General features: G+C 39.9%; 1 protein-coding gene across 1 annotated transcript in view; it reads right to left on the reverse strand.

Moving 5' to 3' along the window:
• ANTXRL (ANTXR like) overlaps positions 1-13,736 on the reverse strand; it is a 48,988-nt gene extending 35,252 nt beyond the window's left edge. Inside the window, exons 1-3 of the mRNA XM_014789037.2 lie at positions 13,453-13,736; positions 6,802-6,873; positions 5,491-5,562 (exon numbers count right to left, since the gene is read on the reverse strand). Of these exons, the coding sequence (XP_014644523.2) occupies positions 5,491-5,562; positions 6,802-6,873; positions 13,453-13,736 (428 nt within the window). The remainder of the gene's footprint in view (positions 1-5,490; positions 5,563-6,801; positions 6,874-13,452) is intronic.
• Between the last annotated feature and the right edge of the window lie 6,249 nt (positions 13,737-19,985).

Below are 19,985 nucleotides of genomic sequence, written 5' to 3' on the forward strand. Positions count from 1 at the left end.
TGCCAGTGCAGCCAAGGGTCAAAGGGGTAAGGGAGCTGGGGCTGGGGGTCAGGGTGGGCACTGAGAGGAGCCCAGGCCGGCCCAGCCTGCACACCAGTGGGCTCCCCACTGAGGTCTCAGGGAACCTCTCAGCTCCTTGGCTCTCCCTGCAGCCCCAGCCACTGGACCTGCCTTGGGGATCAAAGCAGCACTTACCAGTGACGCCAGCATCATGGTGAAGTCAGTTGTTTCCTTTGTCTCTCCTCTCTAAGTTACAACTAAACAGACATTCATTAACCAACAGAGGATTCCCTACATAACACAACAGGATGCCTAAGGGATCCAGGTAGCTATATACCTGAATGTGGTGGACTAGATTCCCAGGAACCAGCAGAACTAGGTGAGTGGATGTCTCTGTCTCCCCAGAGGCAGTGTTCCACGTCACAGATCCTCACACAGCAGCCAGTGTGACTGTGAGTAGAGACGGGGGCAGCCCAACCCGCACGCAAATGCTTTGGGAGTGGTAGCCTGGCCCAGGGGAGCACCCACCCACTAAGATGGCCCTGCCTGTGTGACCTCTCCCCACCTGGTGGCAGAGGCTCAGCCTGCAAGAAGGTGCCCCACCCACCAAGTGCCACAGCTTGGCCTGGAACTGCCCACAAGCACAGCAGCAGCCCGCATGAAAGCACCCCTCCTGCCTAGGACAGCAGCTCAGCTAGGTGAGCCTGTTGAGCCTAGTGGCTCTCATCAGCAAAAGCGCAACCCGCCAACTGGCTGCGGCCAGCCCATGTGAACCCAGAGTGGCCTGACTCGCACAACTACCAGAAGATGGGATGGGATCAGAAAACACAGCTCCTGACCACCCTTCCACCCTTCCTAGTGGTGGCAGGTGGAATCTGTGACCTGATACACCATAAATGCACCAACAGAGGATCACTTCATCAAACACCATGAAGAAGTACAGTAACACTGCAGAGCAGAAGGAAAATGACAACTGTCCGGAAACCAAACCTGAAGTCGCAGAAGATTACAATCTGAATGACAGAGAATTCAAAATAGTTGTCATAAAGAAATTCAATGAGTTAAAAGGAAACACAGAAGACAGTTCAATGAGCTCAGAAATAAAATTAATAAACAGAAGAAATACTTCACCAAAGAGATTCAAACCCTTTAAAAAAACTATACAGAAATTCTGAATATGAAGAACACAATTAAGGAGATAAAAAATAATGTAGAAACCATAAAAAATAGAGCAGACTTCATAGAGGACAGAATTAGTGAATTAGAAGATAGAAATCTAGAAATGCTTCAGGTGGAGGAGGAGAGAGAACTAAGATTTAAAAAAAAAGGAAGAAATTCTTTGAGAAATATCCAACTCAATTAGGAAAAGTAACACAGGATTATAGGTATTCCAGAGGGACAGACAGAACAACAATGGGAAAGAAGAGATAAAATGGGAGTATGAAGCCCTAATATAGCAATACTCACTCTAAATGTAAATGTACTGAATTCTCCAATCAAAAGACACAAAGTGGCTGGATGGATTAAAAAGCAAGACTCAACAATATGCTGCTTCCATGAAACACACCTCACCTCTAAAGACAAATAGGGTCAGAGTGAAGGGATGGAAGATGATACTCCAAGCAAATGGCAACCAAAGGAAAGCAGGTGTTGCCATACTTATATCAGAGGAAGCAGACTTCAAAATAAAATAGATAATGAGAGACAAAGAGGAGCAGTATATAATGATAAAAGGGACTTTCCACCAAGAAAGAATAACACTTATGAATACATATTCAAATAACACAGAAGCACCAAAGCATATAAAGCAACTAGTAGCAGACCTAAAAGGAGAAATTGACAGCAACAAAACAATAGTAGGGGACCTCAACATCGCACTTACACCAATGGATAGATCACCCAGACAGCAAGTCAACAAGGAAACAGTGGTCTTAAATGAAACACTAAACCAGATGAACTTTATATATATATATATAAAAAACATTCCACCCAAAAACAGCAGAATACACAAGTGCACAAGGAACATTCTCAAAGATAGACCATATGCTGGGACACAAGGCAAGCCTCAATAAATTTAAGAAGACTGAAATCATACCAAGCATGTTTTCCAACCATAATGCTCTGAAACTAGAAATCAACTACAAGAAAGAAGCCAGGAAAGTCACAAATACGTGGAGACTAAACAACATGCTACTGAACAACCATTGAATCAACAAAGAAGTCAAAGGAGAAATCAAAAATTACCTGGAGACAAATGAAAATGAAAACACAACATACCAACTCTTATGGGATGCAGCAAAAGTGGTATGGGATGCAGCAAAAGTGGTGCTAAGAGGGAAATTTATAGCAATACAGGCCTACCTCAATGAACAAAAAAAACCTCAAATAAGTAATCTTAAACTACACCTATCATAACTAGAAAAAGAGGATCAAAAGGCCCAAAGTCAGCAGAAGGAGGGAAATAACAAAAATTAGAGCGGAAATAAATGAAGTAGAGACTAAAAAAACAATAGAAAGGATCAATGAAACTAAGAGCTGGTTCTTTGAGAAGATAAACAAAACTGACATACTCTTAACCACATTCACTAAGAAAAAAAAAAAGAAGCCTCAGCAAATAAAATTAAAAGTGAAAGAGGAGAAATTACAATGGATACCACAGAAATACAAAGGATAATAAGAGAATAGTATGAAAAACTATATGCCAACAAACTGGATAACCTAGAAGAAATGGAACAATTCTTAGAATCATACAACCTCCCAAAGTTGAATCAAGAAGAAATATAGAATCTGAATAAACCAATCACAAGTAAAGAGAGTGAAAAAGTAATCAAAAACCTCAAAAACACAGAAGTCCAGGACCAGATGACTTCTCTGGAGAATTCTACCAAACATTCAAAGAAGATTTAATACCTATCCTTCACAAACTATTCTGAAAAAGTGTAGAAGACGAGACACTTCCTATCTCATTCTATGAGGCCAACATTACCCTAATACCAAAACCAGACAAGGAAAACACAAAAAAGGAAAATTACAGACTGATATCACTGATGAACATAGCTGTAAAAATCCTCAACAAAATATTGGCAAATCGAATACAGAAATATATTAAAAGATCATACACTATGATCAAGTGGGATTTATACCAGGGACACAGGGATGGCTCAACATCCACAAATCAATCAATGTGATACACCTCATTAAGAAAATGAGGACTAAAAATCACATGATCGTCTCAATAGATGCAGAGAAAGCAACTGACAAGATCCAACATCCATTTATGATAAAAGCTGTCAATAAAATGGGTATAGAAGGAAAGCACCTCAACACAATAAAGGCCATATATCAGAAACCCACAGCCAACATCATACTCAATGGGAAAAACTGAAAGCCATCCCTCTGAGAACAGTAACAAGACAAGGGTGCCCACTCTCACGACTCTTATTCAACACAGCACTCGAGGTTTTGGCCAGAGAAATTAGGCAAGAAAGAGAAACAAAAAGTATCCAAATAGGAAAGGAAGAAGTAAAACTCTCGCTGTTTGTGGATGATATGACTCTATATAGAGAAAACCCTAGAGAATCCACCACAAAACTTAGAAATAACCAACAATTACAGCAAAGTTGCAGGGTACAAAATCAACTTAAAAAAATCAGTTGCATTTCTATACGCTAATAACGAACTAGCAAAAAGAGAAGTCAAGAATACAATCCCATTTACAATTGCAACAAAAAGAATAAAATATTTAGGAATAAATTTAACCAACGAGGTACAAGACCTATATACTGAAAATTACACCCCACATTATTGAAAGAAATCGACAATGACATAAAGAAATGGAAAGATATCCCATGCATGTGGATTGGAAGAACAAACATAGTTAAAATGTCCATACTACCTTAAGCAATCTACAGATTCAATGCAATCCCAATCAGAATCCCAATGACATTCTTCACGGAAATAGAACAAAGAATCCTAAAATTCATATGGGGCAACAAAAGACCCTGAATAGCTAAAGCAATCCCGAGAAAAAAGAACAAAGCTGGAGGCATCACAATCCCTGACTTCAAAATATACTACAAAGCTCTAGTAATCAAAACAGCATGGTACTGGTACGAAAACAGACACACAGATCAATGGAACAGAACTGAAAGCCCAGAAATAAAACCACACATCTATGGACAGTTAATCTTCTACACAGGGGCCAACAACATACAATGGAGAAAGGAAAGTCTCTTCAACAAATGGTGCTGGGAAAACTGGACAGCCACATGCAAAAGAATGAAAGTAGACCATTGTCTTACATCACACACAAAAATTAACTCAAAACAGATTAGAGACTTGAATGTAAGACCTGAAACCATAAAACTACTAGGAGAAACCATAGGCAGTACATTCTATGACATCGGTCTGAGCTGTATCTTTTAGAATACCACGTCTACTCAGGTAAGGGAAACAAAAGAAAAGATAAACAAATGGGACTGCATCAGACTAAAAAGCTTCTGCACTGCAAAGGAAACCATTAACAAAATGAAAAGATAGCTCACCAACTGGGAGAAAATATTTGCAAATCATGTACCCAACAAGAGGTTTATCTCCAAAATACATAAAGAACTCATACAACTCAACAACAAAAAAACAAACAACCTGATAAAAAAATAGGCAGAAGATCTGAACAGACATTTTTCCAAAGAAGATATACAGATTGCCAACAGGCACATGAAAAGATGCTCAACATCACTAATCATCAGGGAAATGCATATCAAAACTACAATGAGATATCACCTTACACCTGTCAGAATTGCTATAATTAACAAGAAAAAAAATAAATGTTGGAGAGGATGTAGAGAAAAGGGAACCCTCATACACTGCTGGTGGGAATGCAAACTGATGCAGCCACTATGGAAAACAGCATGGAGATTTCTCAGAAAATTAAAAATAGAAATACCATATGATTGAGCTATTCCACTCTTGGGTATTCATCCAAAGAACATAAAATCAACAATACAAAGAGATTCATGCACCCCTATGTTCATTGCAGCATTATTCACAATAGCCAAGACATATAAGCAATCCAATTGCCTATCAACTGATGAATTGGATAAAGAAGATGTGGTATATATATACAATGGAATACTACTCAGCCATAAAAAAAGACAAAATAGTGTCATTTGCAACAACATGGATGGACCTTGAGGGTATTATGTTAAGTGAAATAATCGAGACACAGAAAGACAAACACCATATGATTTCACTCAAATGTGGTAGATAAACAAACACATGGATGAGGAGAACAGATGAGTGGTACCAGAGGCGAGGGAGAAAGGGCTAAAGGGGCACATATGTATGGTGATGGATTAAAACTAGACTATTGGGGGTGAGCACGATGCAGTCTATTCAGAAACTGATATATAATAATGTACACCTGAAATTACACAATGTTCTAAACCAATATGACCTCAATAAAATAATTTTAAAAAAGGCAGCCCTTACCTGTCTGAGGTGAGCTTCATGAGGGTGTGGCCCTGTGTGGAGTACGTGATGAAGGACATCCGCAGTTTCGGGCTGGGGAGGAAGCAGGCACTCGTGAGAGGCCATAAACACAGGCTCAAATGACGCCAATGTGCAGCCAGGGACGGGGTGCATGCCAACCTCCCTGCTCCCCACCCCAACTCTTCCCCTTTGGGGCCCATTTTCTGAGCCCCAGAAATTCCTGTAACTTCCGTGAAGGATTCTGAGGCTTCACTGTTGAGGCTCCAATACCCTACAAGTCTCTCTGTCTCAAACACACACAGACACACACACACATGCACGCCACATGCACAAGGAGATAGACACTTACACACTCCTGCATGAAGGTTTCTCAGCTGGCCTTGCTTCTACTGTAAAACTCTTTGGATCTTCATCACCCTTCCTTCCCTGCCTGTCTTCCCCATCTCATCTCTTCTCTCATCTCAAAGAAATTATTCTCTCTCATGACAGCCATTCATATACATCCCTCCCTTTCCTCTCCCTGGCCACTGTCTTCTGGTCTGCTGAACCTCATTATCTTTTAACTAAATTGCTACCACAGTTCCCTAGATGAGCTTCCTACAGCTCCTGGTTATTGTTCCAACTCATTTTACCCACAATTATCAGACTTCTTTTCCTGAAGCACAACATTTATCATGTCACACACCTGCTCAAGAATCATCTATAGCACCGTATTGCTCACAGCAGGAAATCCAAACCCCTTTGCCTGGCATTTTGAGCCCCAATGGCCTTGGCCCCAAGATGTCCTGTCTAGTCTCATCTCCCAGCCCTCCCCTGAGTTAACCCTACCGTCCAATCAAACAGACCATTCTCTCCACAAGAAGTCTCCTTGATGTCTTCTGTTACCTAACCTTTCCCCATCCTTCAAGACCTAGTTCTAATGTCCACATCTTCTGGGAAGCCATCATTTTTTCTCTAAGAATTCTTGCTTTCTCCTTTAAGCTGTCTTATAAGTCCTTTGCCCTTTTCTTTTGGCCCTTAGCACTGTTTAAACCAGGTGTTTAGCTGTATGTTAGTGGTTTATCTGTTTCCTAGTCCTTGAGGGCCTCAAGGGAAGACTGTCTCCCCTGCAATATGACCTGAATCCTAGGCAGGAGCCAAGCAAAGCTGCGGAGAACCAGCTGAACCACTGTGATCTGTCCTTTCCTGCTTCAGAACACCACCCTGTGTCTGTGCTTCTGACCCGAGAGGTACTCCCATGCCCACCAAGTCTAAACAGCTGTGAACTCTGCCTGGGAGAAGAAAACACCCAGAAACATGGAGAAGCCGTACTTTTCGAACTTCTTGACCACTTCATCAACAAAGTTGTAAACGTCCATCCAATTGTTGTTCACACTGCCCGACCTGAAAATGAAGAAGACCTGAGTCAGAGGGATGAGTCGTGTTCATTGAGTGGGCACAGTTTCTGCCTCCCTACCTTCCAGCAGCCCCTTTAGCAAGACCCTCCCCCCTCCCCATGTAGATGAAGGCTGTCCTTCAGTTCTCAGTGGGTCACCCTGGTGACCCTCAGCGATCTCAGTGGGTCCACCCTGGTGGTGACTTTCATCAGTGCGAGTGGTGGAGAGTGTGACCAACCAGACCTGTGTGTTGGGACTGAGGGCCTTCCAGGATGAGGGACTTTGGATGGCAAACCAGGATGGTTGGTCACACTAGGTGGGGCTCTTAGACAAGAAATGAGGGAGGGTGTGTTGGCTGGAAAAGCCTCCAACGATTCTGATATGTTGGCTCTCTTGGTCCCCCACTTCTCCTTGGGAATAACCATTCCCGACTGTCTTCTCGTTTCCTACCCCTTGAAGGTGTGTGTTGGTGGCAGGCAGGACTCTTTGACACCACATCCCAACAAAAGGCTCTTGGCTTGTCCTCTCTACCATTCCTTTTGTCTCCTCTAGGCTGTATCTAAAACTGTCAACAGACGGTGATGAGACCAAGGAGATGATAACGATATCAGGATTATCCTTCATGGAGCTCATATGTACCAGTACTTTACATACATGATTTCCAATTCCAGAACAACCCTATGATATCAGTATTATTACCACACTACAGATGAGAGAACTGAGGCTCTCAAAGGTCGTGGATTTTGCCATAACTTCAATAGCTGGCATGGATCTAAACCCAGATCTAGCCTTAAAACCCATGCCTTATCCATTGTACTTGGCATATCTGGGTGACACTCCTGTGTCTGACAATTACTGGCTAGCAAGGCACTAGACTCTGATGATCACCACAATATAGACTTTCTTTTGTAAGCTCCCATGCTAAAGTGCAAGACAACTCCTTTCCTAACTATTGGTAACACTTTCCACTTTCCTTCTTACTACTCATTGCTCTCCTCCTCTTTTTTCCCCTGAGTGAAGAAGATCTTCTAAAGAAATATACAGGAAACAAGAATCTTCAACCCACTCACCTACTCTTAGAAAGTTTCCAGTTTGTGATGATTTTGAAAGAAAGTCTAGAATCTAAAATACAGAAGAATGCAAGTGCTCATGGGCAGTAGAAAATGCCACAGGGACCTACAGGACCCTGGAAAGGAGGCAGTACGGAACAGAGCAACCATGTGGGCTTCTGGCACACAGAGCTCCAATCATGTTTTAGTGCCCCACTCTTAAACGAGAATGGCGAGAGGAGGATCACAAGACATTTGAGAATATCTCTACTATTAAAGCTTGAGGCCGAACATCCTAGTGCTATAACTATGCTGGCAGAATGGAAGTGGCTGGGTCAGAATCATGTGGGGGAGCTGAGCTATAAGAAAGCTAAATTCTCTTCCTCAATAATAAGAAGTCAATAGAGAAGGTGCACCCTCAAACAGCAAGAAACAGCAATCAGTACAAGCATGTTATGAGAAACATGGTCATAATACCAGAAGAAAAATCTGAAAGAATTGCAAGTGGCTGCCTCTGGGGAGTGGGATCAGAAGTGAGGAAGAGAGGGTCAAGAGCCTTGAGTTTTTTGTTGTGAACTTTGTAATATTGTTTAGTTTTAAATTAATGTTTAAGCATTTCCTTGATAAATGTAAAAATGAAATTACAAACAAAAACTAGTAGCATGGCTATGGTGAATAACACTGCAATGAACACAGGGGTGCATGTATCTTTATGCATTGGTGTTTTCAAGTTCTTTGGATAAATACCCAGCAGTGGAATAGCTGGATCATATGGTAGTTCTATCCTTGATTTTTTGAGGAATCTCCATACTGTTTTCCATAGTGGCTGCACCAGTTTGCACTCCCACCAGCAGTGTATGAGAGTTCCCTTCTCTCCACATCCTCTCCAACACATGGTGTTTCCTGTCTTGTTAATTATAGCCATTCTGACGGGCATACACCTGAAATTTATACAACGTTATAAACCAATGTTACTGCAATAAAAAAAAAATAAAAAAAAATAAACACACAACTCCCTTTGGAGGAAAAAAAAAACAAACTAGTAGCATGGAGTGATGTCAGCAAAATGGCAGACTTGGAAGCTCCAAGCCCTGGTTTCCCCCTACAGAAACACTGAACAAACAAAGAGCAAGGAAAAACAGAGCATACCACCATGGAACACCAATATACAAAGGTAGGCAGAAACAGAGGGGAAAAGAAACAATGGAAATACAACACAACCAGAAAGCAATCAGTAAGGTGAGAGTAGTAAGCCCTTACATATCAATAATCACTTTAAATGCAGACGGATGGAATTCACCAATCAAAAGGCACAGAGTGGCTGGATGGATAAAAAAACAAGATCCAAGTACATGCTGCCTACAAGAGACTCATTCAGCTTTAAAGACACACACAGGTTCAAAGGGAAAGGATGGAAGGAAATATTCCATGCAAATGGAAATGAAAAAAAATTGGATAGCCACACTTATATCAGACAAAACAGACTTTAAACCAAAAACAATAACAAGAGTTAAAGAAAGTCATTATATAATGATAAAGGGGTCAATACATTGAGAAGATAGGACAATCGTAAATATACGTGCACATCTGAGCACCTAAATATATTAAGCAAATACTAACAGATCTGAAGGGAGAAAGATAATAATACAACAATAGTAGATGACTTCAATACCCCACTTTCAGCAATGGAGAGATCACTCAGACAGAAAATCAACAAGGAAATGTTGGAATTGAACCACACTATGAACAAATGGACTTAACAGACATATGTAGAACATTCCATCCAATTGCAGTAGAATGCACATTCATCTCAAGTCCACAAAGATTATTCTCCAGGATAGACCACATGATAGGACACAAAACAAGTCTTAGCAAATTTAAGAAGACTGAAATCATACCTGCTCTCTTTTCCAACTACAGTGTTATGAAACTAGAAATCACCAAGAGGAAAGCTGGAAAATCTACATATATGTGGAAATTAAACAAAACCACCAATGGGTGGAAGAAGATATCAATTGGAAAATAAAAAAAATATCTTGAAACTAATGAAAATGAAAACAAAACATACCAAAACCTATGGGATGCTGCAAAAGCAGTTCTGAGAGGAAAATTTATAGTGATAAAAGCATGTATTAAGAAATTAGAAACATCTCAAATAAAAAACATAACTTTACACCTCAAAGAACTAGAAAAAAGAACAGATTAATCCCAAAGTTAGCAGAACGAAGGCAATAATAAAGATCAGAGCAGAAATAGAGACTACAATAACAATAGAAAGAATCAACAAAACTGAGAGCTGGTTTTCCAAAAAGATAAATAAAATTGACAAACCTTTATCTAGACTAACTAAGAACAAAAGAGAACTCAAATAAATAAAATTAGAAATGAAAGAGGAGACATTACAACTGATACTACAGAAATACATAGGATCATAACAGACTACTCTGAACAATTATATGCCAACAGATTAGATAACCTAGAAGAAGTGGATAAATTCCTAGAAACACACAACCTAGCAAGACTGAATCAGAAAGAAAGAGAAAATCTGAACAGACCAACAATGAGTAAAGAGATTGAATCAGTAATCAAAAATCTCTTAATGCAGAATACCCCAGGACCATACAGCTTCACTGACAAATTCATGAAATATTTAAAGAAGAATTAAGGTCAATCCTTCTTAAACTATTCCAAAAAATTGAAGAAGAGGGAACACTTGGAAGCTAATTCTAGGATGCCAGCATTACTCTGATACCAAAACCAGATAAGGACACTATAAGAAAAGAAAGCTGTAGACCAGTATCCTTGATGAATAGGTACAAAAATTCTCAACAAAATATTAGCAAACTGAATTCAAGAACACAAAAGAATTATACACCATGGCCAAGTGAGATTTATCTCTGGGATGTGAGGATGGTTCATCATATGCCAATCAATAAATGGGATACACTACATTAATAGAATGAAAGGTAAAAATCACATGATTCACTCAAGAGATGCAGAAAAAGCATTTGACAAAATACAACAACTTTCATGATAAAAACTCCAAACAGATTGGGTATAGAAGGAACATACCTCAACATAATTAAGGCAATATATGACAAACCCACAGTTAACATTACACTCAATAGTGAAAAACTGAAAGCTTTTCCTCTAAGATCAGGCACAAGACAAGGATGCCCACTCTTAACCACTCTTATTCAATATAGTACTGGAAGTTCTAGCTAGAGCAATTAGGCAAGACAAAGAAATAAAAGGCATCCAAAACAGAAAGGTAGAAGTAAAACTGTCACTATTTGCAGATGATATGATTTTGCATACAGAAAATCCCAAAGACTCAACCAAAAACCTGTTGGAACTAGTCAAAAAATTCAGTAAAGTTGCAGAACATAAAATCAACATGCAGAAATCAGTTGCATTGATTTCTGAGAAATCAATGATTCTTGATTTCAGAGAAATAAAGAAAACTATCCCATTCAAACTGTACCTAAAACAGTAAAATACCTAGGAATAAATTTAACCAAGGCAGTGAAAGATCTGTGCAACAAAAACTACAAGACACAAACAAATGAAAAAACATCCCATGTTCATGGATTGGGAGAGTTAATATTGTTAAAATGTCCATACTACTCAAAGCCATCTACAGATTCAATGTAATCCCTATAAAAATTCCAATGGCATTTACAAAATACAAAAAAAATCCTAAAATTTGTATGACACCACAAAAGACCCTAAATAACCAAAGCAATCCTGAGACAGAAGAACAAAACAAGAAGCATCACACTTCCTGATTTAAAACTATACTACAAAGCTATAATAATTAAAACAGTATGGTACTGGCATAAAAACTGACACATGACCAATGGAACAGAATAGAGAACCCAGAAGTAAGCTCCCATATATATGGCCAACTAATATTTGATAAGGGAGCCAAGAACATCCAATGTGGAAAGGATAGTCTTCAACAAATGGTGTTGGAAAAACTGGATAAATACATGTAGAAAAGGGAAAATGGACCTCCACCTTGCACCACTCACAAAAATTAATTTAAAAAGGATCAAACAGGGCCGGCCCCGGGGCTTGGCGGTTAAGTGCGCACGCTCCGCTGCTGGCAGCCCGGGTTCGGATCCTGGGCGCACACTGATGCACCACTTCTCTGGCCATGCTGAGGCCGCGTCCCACATACAGCAACTAGAAGGATGTGCAACTATGACATACAACTATCTACTGGGGCTTTGGGGAAAAAAAAAGGAGGAGGATTGGCAATAGATGTTAGCTCAGAGCCAGTCTTTCTCAGCAAAAAGAGGAGGATTAGCATGGATGTTAGCTCAGGGCTGATCTTCCTCACAAAAAAATAAAACACAAAAAACCCCCAAAAAAGATGTGTGTGTGTGTGTGTGTGTATATATATATATATATATACACACACAATGGAATATAATTCAGCCATAAGAAAGGCAGTCATCCTTCCATTTGCAACAACCCTGATGGACCCTGAGGACATTTTGCTAAGTCTGATAAGTCAGACAAAAAAGACAAATACTGCATGATATCACTTATATTTAAAATCTGAAAAAGCCAAGCTCATAAAAACACAGAGTCAAATGGTGATTACCAGGGGTTAGGGGGTGGGGGAATAAGAGAAATGTTTAAGGGTACAAACTTGTTACTAGTAGACAAATAAATTCTGTAGATCTAATGCACAATTTAGTGAATATAGACAACAATATTATATTAGAATCATCAAATTTGCTACGCAAATTTGCCACAAACAATGATAAATATGTGACATGACAGAGGCACTATCTATCACTACAATAGCGATCATATTATGATATATAAATGTATCAAACCAACACGTCGTACACCTTCAATTTACACAACGTTGGATGTCAAATATATTTCAATCAAAAAATAATTTAAAAAAAAATAAAGGAAAACGATATATGAACAAAATGAGAATATTAACTTGTAACCATTAATGCTCATGTAACCATAAAGAAAATGGCTATAATAGAATATACACAAAGGAAATGACAAGGGACTCAAAAAGCAAAGGACCTTCTAAGCCACGACTCAGTGACAATGCCCAACAGACAACACAGCAATCTCTCTGGGGCCCAGTAAAAACAGAAGACATTTGGGCAAAAAACAAAACAACGAACAAACAAACCCAAAGCCCTCAGTGAGCTTGCACAACTGCTGCGAAGGCAGCTCCAGCCTTCACGTCCCCTGGGGCTGTTTAAGGGGCATGCAGGTCACAGATTCAGGCCCAGCTGGTGGAGGACACAGACCCATTCAGAAACCCTCTGGTGGCCTTTTTTCCTTTCCAAATGAAAAAATTTCAGGGAACAAATGCCTGGGGCATTCCTGCTGCCTCAGGACCAAGGAGGCCACAAAGGTCTGTTCCTTGGGTCTGATCAAGACTGGCCCACCCACTCCCCTCGCTGAAGGGGTGTCCCCTTTGGCCACGTGCTGCACAAATGACCCCAGGGACAGCAATGCCCCTTGGCGCTGGCGAGGGCAGGAGGGCCACTCACATGTCCAACATGAAGTAGAGGTCATATGAGCTCCCGCAGGATTTCGGCTCTTCTTCTTTCTGGGTCTCCTGGGGCCACGCGCTCGGGCCGCGGATGTGGTGGAACCTTCCCCGGTCTGGACTGAGGAGGCGGTGGTGCTGGAACCTTCCCCAGTCCAGCCCGAGGCCTTGGAAGTCTGGGGAGCCCTGGAGGCTGTGTGGGAAGCTCCCCGCGCTCAGCAGCAGCAGGAGCAGCAGGAGCAGCAGGAGCGCGGGGTCCGGCACTGCGGGGCCGCCGCTCCCCATTTCCTTGGCGGCCCCTGCGGCACCACGGGACCCGGGCCACCTCAAGCCACCTCAGGCCCCCGCTTCCACTGCGTCCCCTGTGCCCGGGGACTCAGCCCCTCCCGCGCTTTCACCAGGGCGCGTGCGCGAGCCTCCACCTGGTAGCTGCCCCGCCGGCCAAGGAGGCGAAGCGGCTGTGGCCCCAGGCTCTCACTACCTGCGCGGCGCTTCCCCCGCCTCGCGGAGGCCGAGTCTCCCGTCGTTGTGATGGACAGGAAGGTTGGCATGGTGACTTTGTGACCTGCAGCTCTGCTCAGAGTCCTGCCTCTTGACAGCCCCAGGCGGGAGTCATGGGATCCTTGGATGCGGGGAAGAGGAGGCCTCCATTTGTCCCTCATCCCAAACGCTTACAGGTGGCCATTAACATCCTCCAGAAACCCTGCCTTTCTGTAAACTGAAAGGGCACTGAGGTGGCTTAGCTAGGGACGTCACTGTGGGTGAGGAGGTCAAGGAACTGGAGTCTGGTGTGCTGTAAAGGTCACTCCTGTGAATACTGAAGTCGCCCAAGGGATGGAAGGATCTAGAAGGGGAAGGTATGCAAGGATGCCAGAGTTCTTCGCGAATGAGTTACCTCATTCCGCAGTTACCTACTGCGGTGAAATGAACCACCCCAAATTAGTGACATAAGACAAGAACCATTGTATTATGCCCACAGGTTCTGTGTCCAGAAATTCAGAGAGCGCTGAGTGGGGATGGCTCGTCTCTGCTCCATGGAAAAACATGGAAAATCCATTTGCTCTTACATAAAAATTTTAGAAGCAGCACATCATCTCTGTTCCCTCAAAACCCTCTTAATATTTGATTACAACAACATTAAATATATAGATACATTTGCAGGGATTTGATATCTGCAACCTGAACTCCTCCTATCAGTGAACATGGCAATGTCTCCACTGATTTAAATCTTTTTCAATGCTTTCCATATAAATTTCCCTATGAAGATCTTGACCTCTTTTGTCAAGTGCCTTCCCTAAATACCCTATATTTTTGCTGTTATTGTAAATGGCATTTTAAAAGTTTTAAAACTGTTTATTGCTGTCATGAAGAAATGTATTTATTTATTGATATATTCACCCAACTTGCTAAACTCTCTTATTCTAAAAATTTATCTGTAAAATAAGTTGAGTTTCTATGAAAAACAAAAAAAACAAAAAACACTGTGCTGACTAGTTCTCTAATGACATGCTGACTAGAAGCTGTGATGGAGGCATTCTTGATTTTAAAAAAATGCTTCTAACATATCATCATTAAGAATGACATTTATGGAAGTCTTTTGGTAGAAATCTTTTATCAGATTAAGGTGTTTTCAAACTATTCTTGGTTAGTTACAAATCACGAATGAGTGTTGAATTTTGTCTAAATTTTTTTTTGCATATTTTGTGATGAACATATTATTGATGTCATATTGGCTTTTAACATTGTGTAAATTTCAGGTGTACAAATGTGTCAGCTTCTGTATAGACTGCATCATGTTCACCACCAATAGTCTAGGTTTCACCCATCACCAACATATGTGCCCCTTTACCCCTCTCCTCTGGTAGCCACCAATCCGTTCTCCTTATCTATGTGTTTGTTTGTTTATCTTCCACATGAGTGAAATCATGCGGTATTTGTCTTTCTCTGTCTGTCTTGTTTCGCTTAGCATATTACCCTCAAGGTCCATTCATGTTGTCACAAATGGCATGATTTTATCTTTTTTAATGGCTGAGGAGTATTCCATTGTATATATATACCACATCTTCTTTATCCATTCATCAGTTGATGAGCACTTGGGTTGCTTCCATGTCTTGGCCATTGTGAATAATCCTGCAATGAACATAGGGGTGCATAAGTCTCTTTGAATTGTTGATCTCATGTTCTTTGGATAAATACTTGGTAGCGGAATAGCTGGATTATAGAATGGTATATCTATTTTTAATTTTTTGAGAAATCTCCATACTGTTTTCCATAGTTGCTGCACCAGTTTGCATTCCAGCACTGTATGAGGGTTCCTCCTTCTCCACATCCTCTGCAATACTTGTTATTTCTTGTCTTGTTAATTGTAGCCATTCTGATGGGTGTGAGGTGCTATCTCATTATAGTTTTTATTTGCATTTTATAATAATTAGTAATGTTAAAAATCTTTTCATGTGCCTTTTCATGTATATTTTCTTTGGAAAAATGTCTGTCCATCTCATTTGCCCTTTTTTGGATCGGGTTGTTTGTTTTTTTGTTGTTGAGTTGTATGAGTCTGTATATATTTTGGAAATTAACCTCCTGTCAGATATATGATTCACAAATATTTTCTCCCAGTTGGTGGGTTGTCTTTTTGTTTTGTTGATGGTTTCCTTTGCTTTGCAGAAGGTTTTTAGTCTGATGTAGTCCCATTTGTTTCTTTTTTCTCTTTTTTCCCTTGCCTGGTGAGACATGGTATCTGAAGAAGATACTGCTAAGACTGATGCCAAAAAGCATACTGCCTATGTTTTCTTCTAGGAGTTTTATGGTTTCAGGTCTTATACTCAAGTCTTTAATCTATTTTGAGTTAATTTTTGTGTATGATGTAAGACAATGGTCTACTTTCATTCTTTTGCATGTGGCTGTCCAGTTCTCCCAACACCAATTATTGAAGAGACTTTCCTTTCTCCATTGTACGTTCTTGGCTCCTTTCTCAAAGATAAACGGTGCATAGATGTGTGGTTTTATTTTGGGGCTCTCGATTCTGTTCCATTGATCTGTGTGTCTGTTTTTGTGCCAGTACCATGCTGTTTTGAGTACTATAGTTTGTAGTATATTTTGAAATCAGAGATTGTGATACCTCCAACTTTGTTCTCTTTTCTCAGGATTGCTTTGGCTATTTGGGGTCTTTTGTTGTTCCATATAAATTTTAGGATTCTTTGTTCTATTTCCATGAAGAATGTCATTGGGATTCTGGTAGAGATTGCATTGAATCTGTAGATTGCTTTAGGTAATATGGACATTTTAACTATGTTAATTCTTACAATCCAAGAGCACAGAATATCCTTCTATTTCTTTATGTCTTCTTTGATTTCTTTCAATAATGTCTTATAGTTTTCAATGTAAAGGTCTTTTACCTCCTTGGTTAAATTTATTCCTAGCTATTTTATTATTTTTGTTGCAATTGTAAATGGGATTGTATTCTCGGTTTCTCTTTCTGCTAGTTCATTATTAGTGTGTAGAAATGAAACTGATTTTTGTTTGTTGATATTGTACCTGCAACTTTACTATATTCATTAATTATTTCTAGTAGTTTTTGGTGGATTCCTTAGGGTTTTCTACATAGAGAATCATGTCATCAACTAATAGTGACAACTTTACTTCTTCCTTTCCAATTTGGATTCCTTTTACTTTTTTTCCCTGCCTAATTGCTCTGGCTAAAACTTCCAGTACTATGTTGAATAAGAGTGGCAAGAGTGGACATCCTTGTCTTGTTCCTGTTCTCAGAGGAATAGCTTTGTTTTTCACCATTAAGTATGATGTTGGCTGTGGGTTTGTCATATATAGCCTATATTTTATTGAGGTACTTTTGTTCTGTACACCTTTTATTGAGAGTTTTTATCATAACTGGATGCTGTATCTTGTCAATTGCTTTCTCTGCCTCTATTGAGATGGTCATGTGATTTTTATTCCTCATTTTGTTAATGTGGTGTATCACACTGATTGTTTTGCAGATGTTGAGCCATCCCTACATCCCTGGAATAAATCCCACTTGATTGCGGTGTATAATCCTTTTCATGTATTCTTGTATTCAATTTGCTAATATTTTGTTGAGGATTTTTCCATCTATGTTTCTCAGCAATACTGGCCTGTAATTTTCCTTTTTTGTGTTATCCTTGTCTGGTTTTGGTATAAGGGCATTGTTGGCTTCATAAAATGAGTTAGGAAGCATCCCATCCTCTTCAATTTTTCAGAAGAGTTTGAGAAGGATAGGTATTACATCTTCTTTGAATGTTTGGTAGAATTCACTAAGGAAGCCATCTGGTCCTGGACTTTTGTTTTTTGAGAGGTTTTTTGTTTTTGTTTTTTTGGTGAGGAAGCTTGGCCCTGAGCTAAAATCTGTTGCCAATCTCCCTCTTTTTGCTTGAGGAAGAGTGTCGCTGAGCTCACATCCGTGCCAATCTTCCTCTGTTTTTGGTATGTGGAATGCCGCCACAGCATGGCTTAATGAGCGGTGTGTAGGTCCACGCTCAGGATCCGAACCCACAAACCCCAGGCCACCGAAGCGGAGTGTGCAAACTTAACCACTACGTGACCAAACTAGCCCCTGATTTTTGGGAGGTGTTTGATTACTGTTTCAATCTCTTTACTTGTGATTGCTCTATTTGGTTTCTCTATTTCTTTTCAATTCAATTTTGGGAGGTTGTATGAATCTAAGAATTTATCCATTGCTTCTAGGTTATCCAATTTTTTGGCCTGTAGCTTTTCATAGTATTCTCTTATAATGCTTCATATTTCCATGGTGTCCATTGTAATTTCTCTTTTTCATTTCTGATTTTATTTATTTGAGTCTTCTCTCTTTTTTTTTAGTGAGTCTGGCTAAGAGTTTGTCAATTTTATTTATCTTTTCAAAGAACCAGCTCTTACTTTCATTGATCCTTTCTATTTTTTTTAAGTCTCTATTTCATTTATTTCTGCTCTGATTTTTATTATTTCCTTTCTTCTACTGACTTTGGACTTCATTTGTTCTTCTCTTCCTAATTCTTTTAGGTATAGTGTAAGATTCTTTATTTGAGATTTTTCTTGTTTCTTGAGGTAGGCCTGTGTTGCTAGAGACTTCCCTCTTTGTACCACTTTTGCTGCATCCCATAAGTTTTGGTATTTTTCATTTTCATTTGTCTCCAGGTATTTTTTGATTTCTCTTTTGATTTTTTCATTGATCCAATGGTTGTTCAGTAGCATGTTGTTTAGTCTCCACATATTTGTGACTTTCCTGGCTTTTGTCTTGTAGTTGATTTCTAGTTTCAGAGCATTGTGGTTGGAAAAGATGCTGGATGTGATTTCAATCTTCTTAAATTTATTGAGGCTTGCATTGCTTCCCAACATATGGTCTATCTTTGAGAATGTTCCATGTGCACTTGAGAAGAATGTATATTCTGCTGTTTTTGGATGGAATATTTTATACATATATATATATCCATTAAGTCCACCTTGTCTAGTGTTTCATTTAAGGCCATTGTTTCCTTGATGACTTTCTGTCTGATAGACAATGGATGATCTATCCATTGATGTAAGTCGGGTGTTGAGGTCCCTTACTATTATTGTGTTGCTGTCAATTTCTCCCTTTAGGTCTGTTAATAGTTGCTTTATATACTTTGGTGCTCCTATGGAGGGTGCATATATATTCATAAGTGTTATGTCTTCTTGGTGAAATATCCCTTTTTATCATTATATAATGTCCATCTTTGTCTCTCATCTTTCTTATCTTGAAGTCTGACTTGTCTGATAGAAGTATGGCCACACCTGCTTTCTTTTGCCTGACATTTGCTTGCTGTATCACCTTCCATCCCTTCACTCTTTTTTTTTTTTTAAATGATTGGAATTTTTTTTTTTTATAATTTTATTTATTTATTTTTTCCCCCAAAGCCCCAGCAGATAGTTGTAGGTCATAGCTGCACATCCTTCTAGTTGCTGTATGTGGGATGCGGCCTCAGCATGGCCGGAGAAGCAGTGCGGCGGTGCGCGCCTGGGACCGAACCCGGGCTGCCAGCAGCGGAGCGTGCGCACTTAACCGCTAAGCCACAGGGCGGGCCCACATCCCTTCACTCTGAGCCTGTTTGTCTTTAGAGCTGAGATTTCCTGGAGGCAGCATATTGTTGGGTTTTGTTTTTTAATCCATCCAGTCACTTTGTGTCTTTTGATTGGTGAATTTAATCCATTTATGTTTAGGGTTGTTATTGTTATATGAGGGCTTAATACTGCCATTTTTCTGTTTGTTCTATATTTCCATTGTTTCTTTTCCCTTATGTTTTTACAATTTCTGTTTGATGTATTTTTGTGATGTTTTTCTCAGTTTTCTCTTTATTTTTGGTTTGTGACTCTGCTCTGATTTTTTGTTTTGTGGTTACCATGAGGTTTGTATAAAAGATCTCATAGATGAGATTGTCCTTTTTCTGATAGCCTCTTGTCTCCATTAGCCTAATAGTTTCCATCTCTTTTCTTCTTTCCCTTCTATGTTTTTGTTGTCACAAATTATTCTTTTTGTGTTGTGAGTGT

Source organism: Ceratotherium simum, chromosome 6 (genome assembly GCF_057802395.1).
Source record: "Ceratotherium simum simum isolate JZ-2026a chromosome 6, ASM5780239v1, whole genome shotgun sequence".
Taxonomy (NCBI): Eukaryota; Metazoa; Chordata; class Mammalia; order Perissodactyla; family Rhinocerotidae; genus Ceratotherium; species Ceratotherium simum.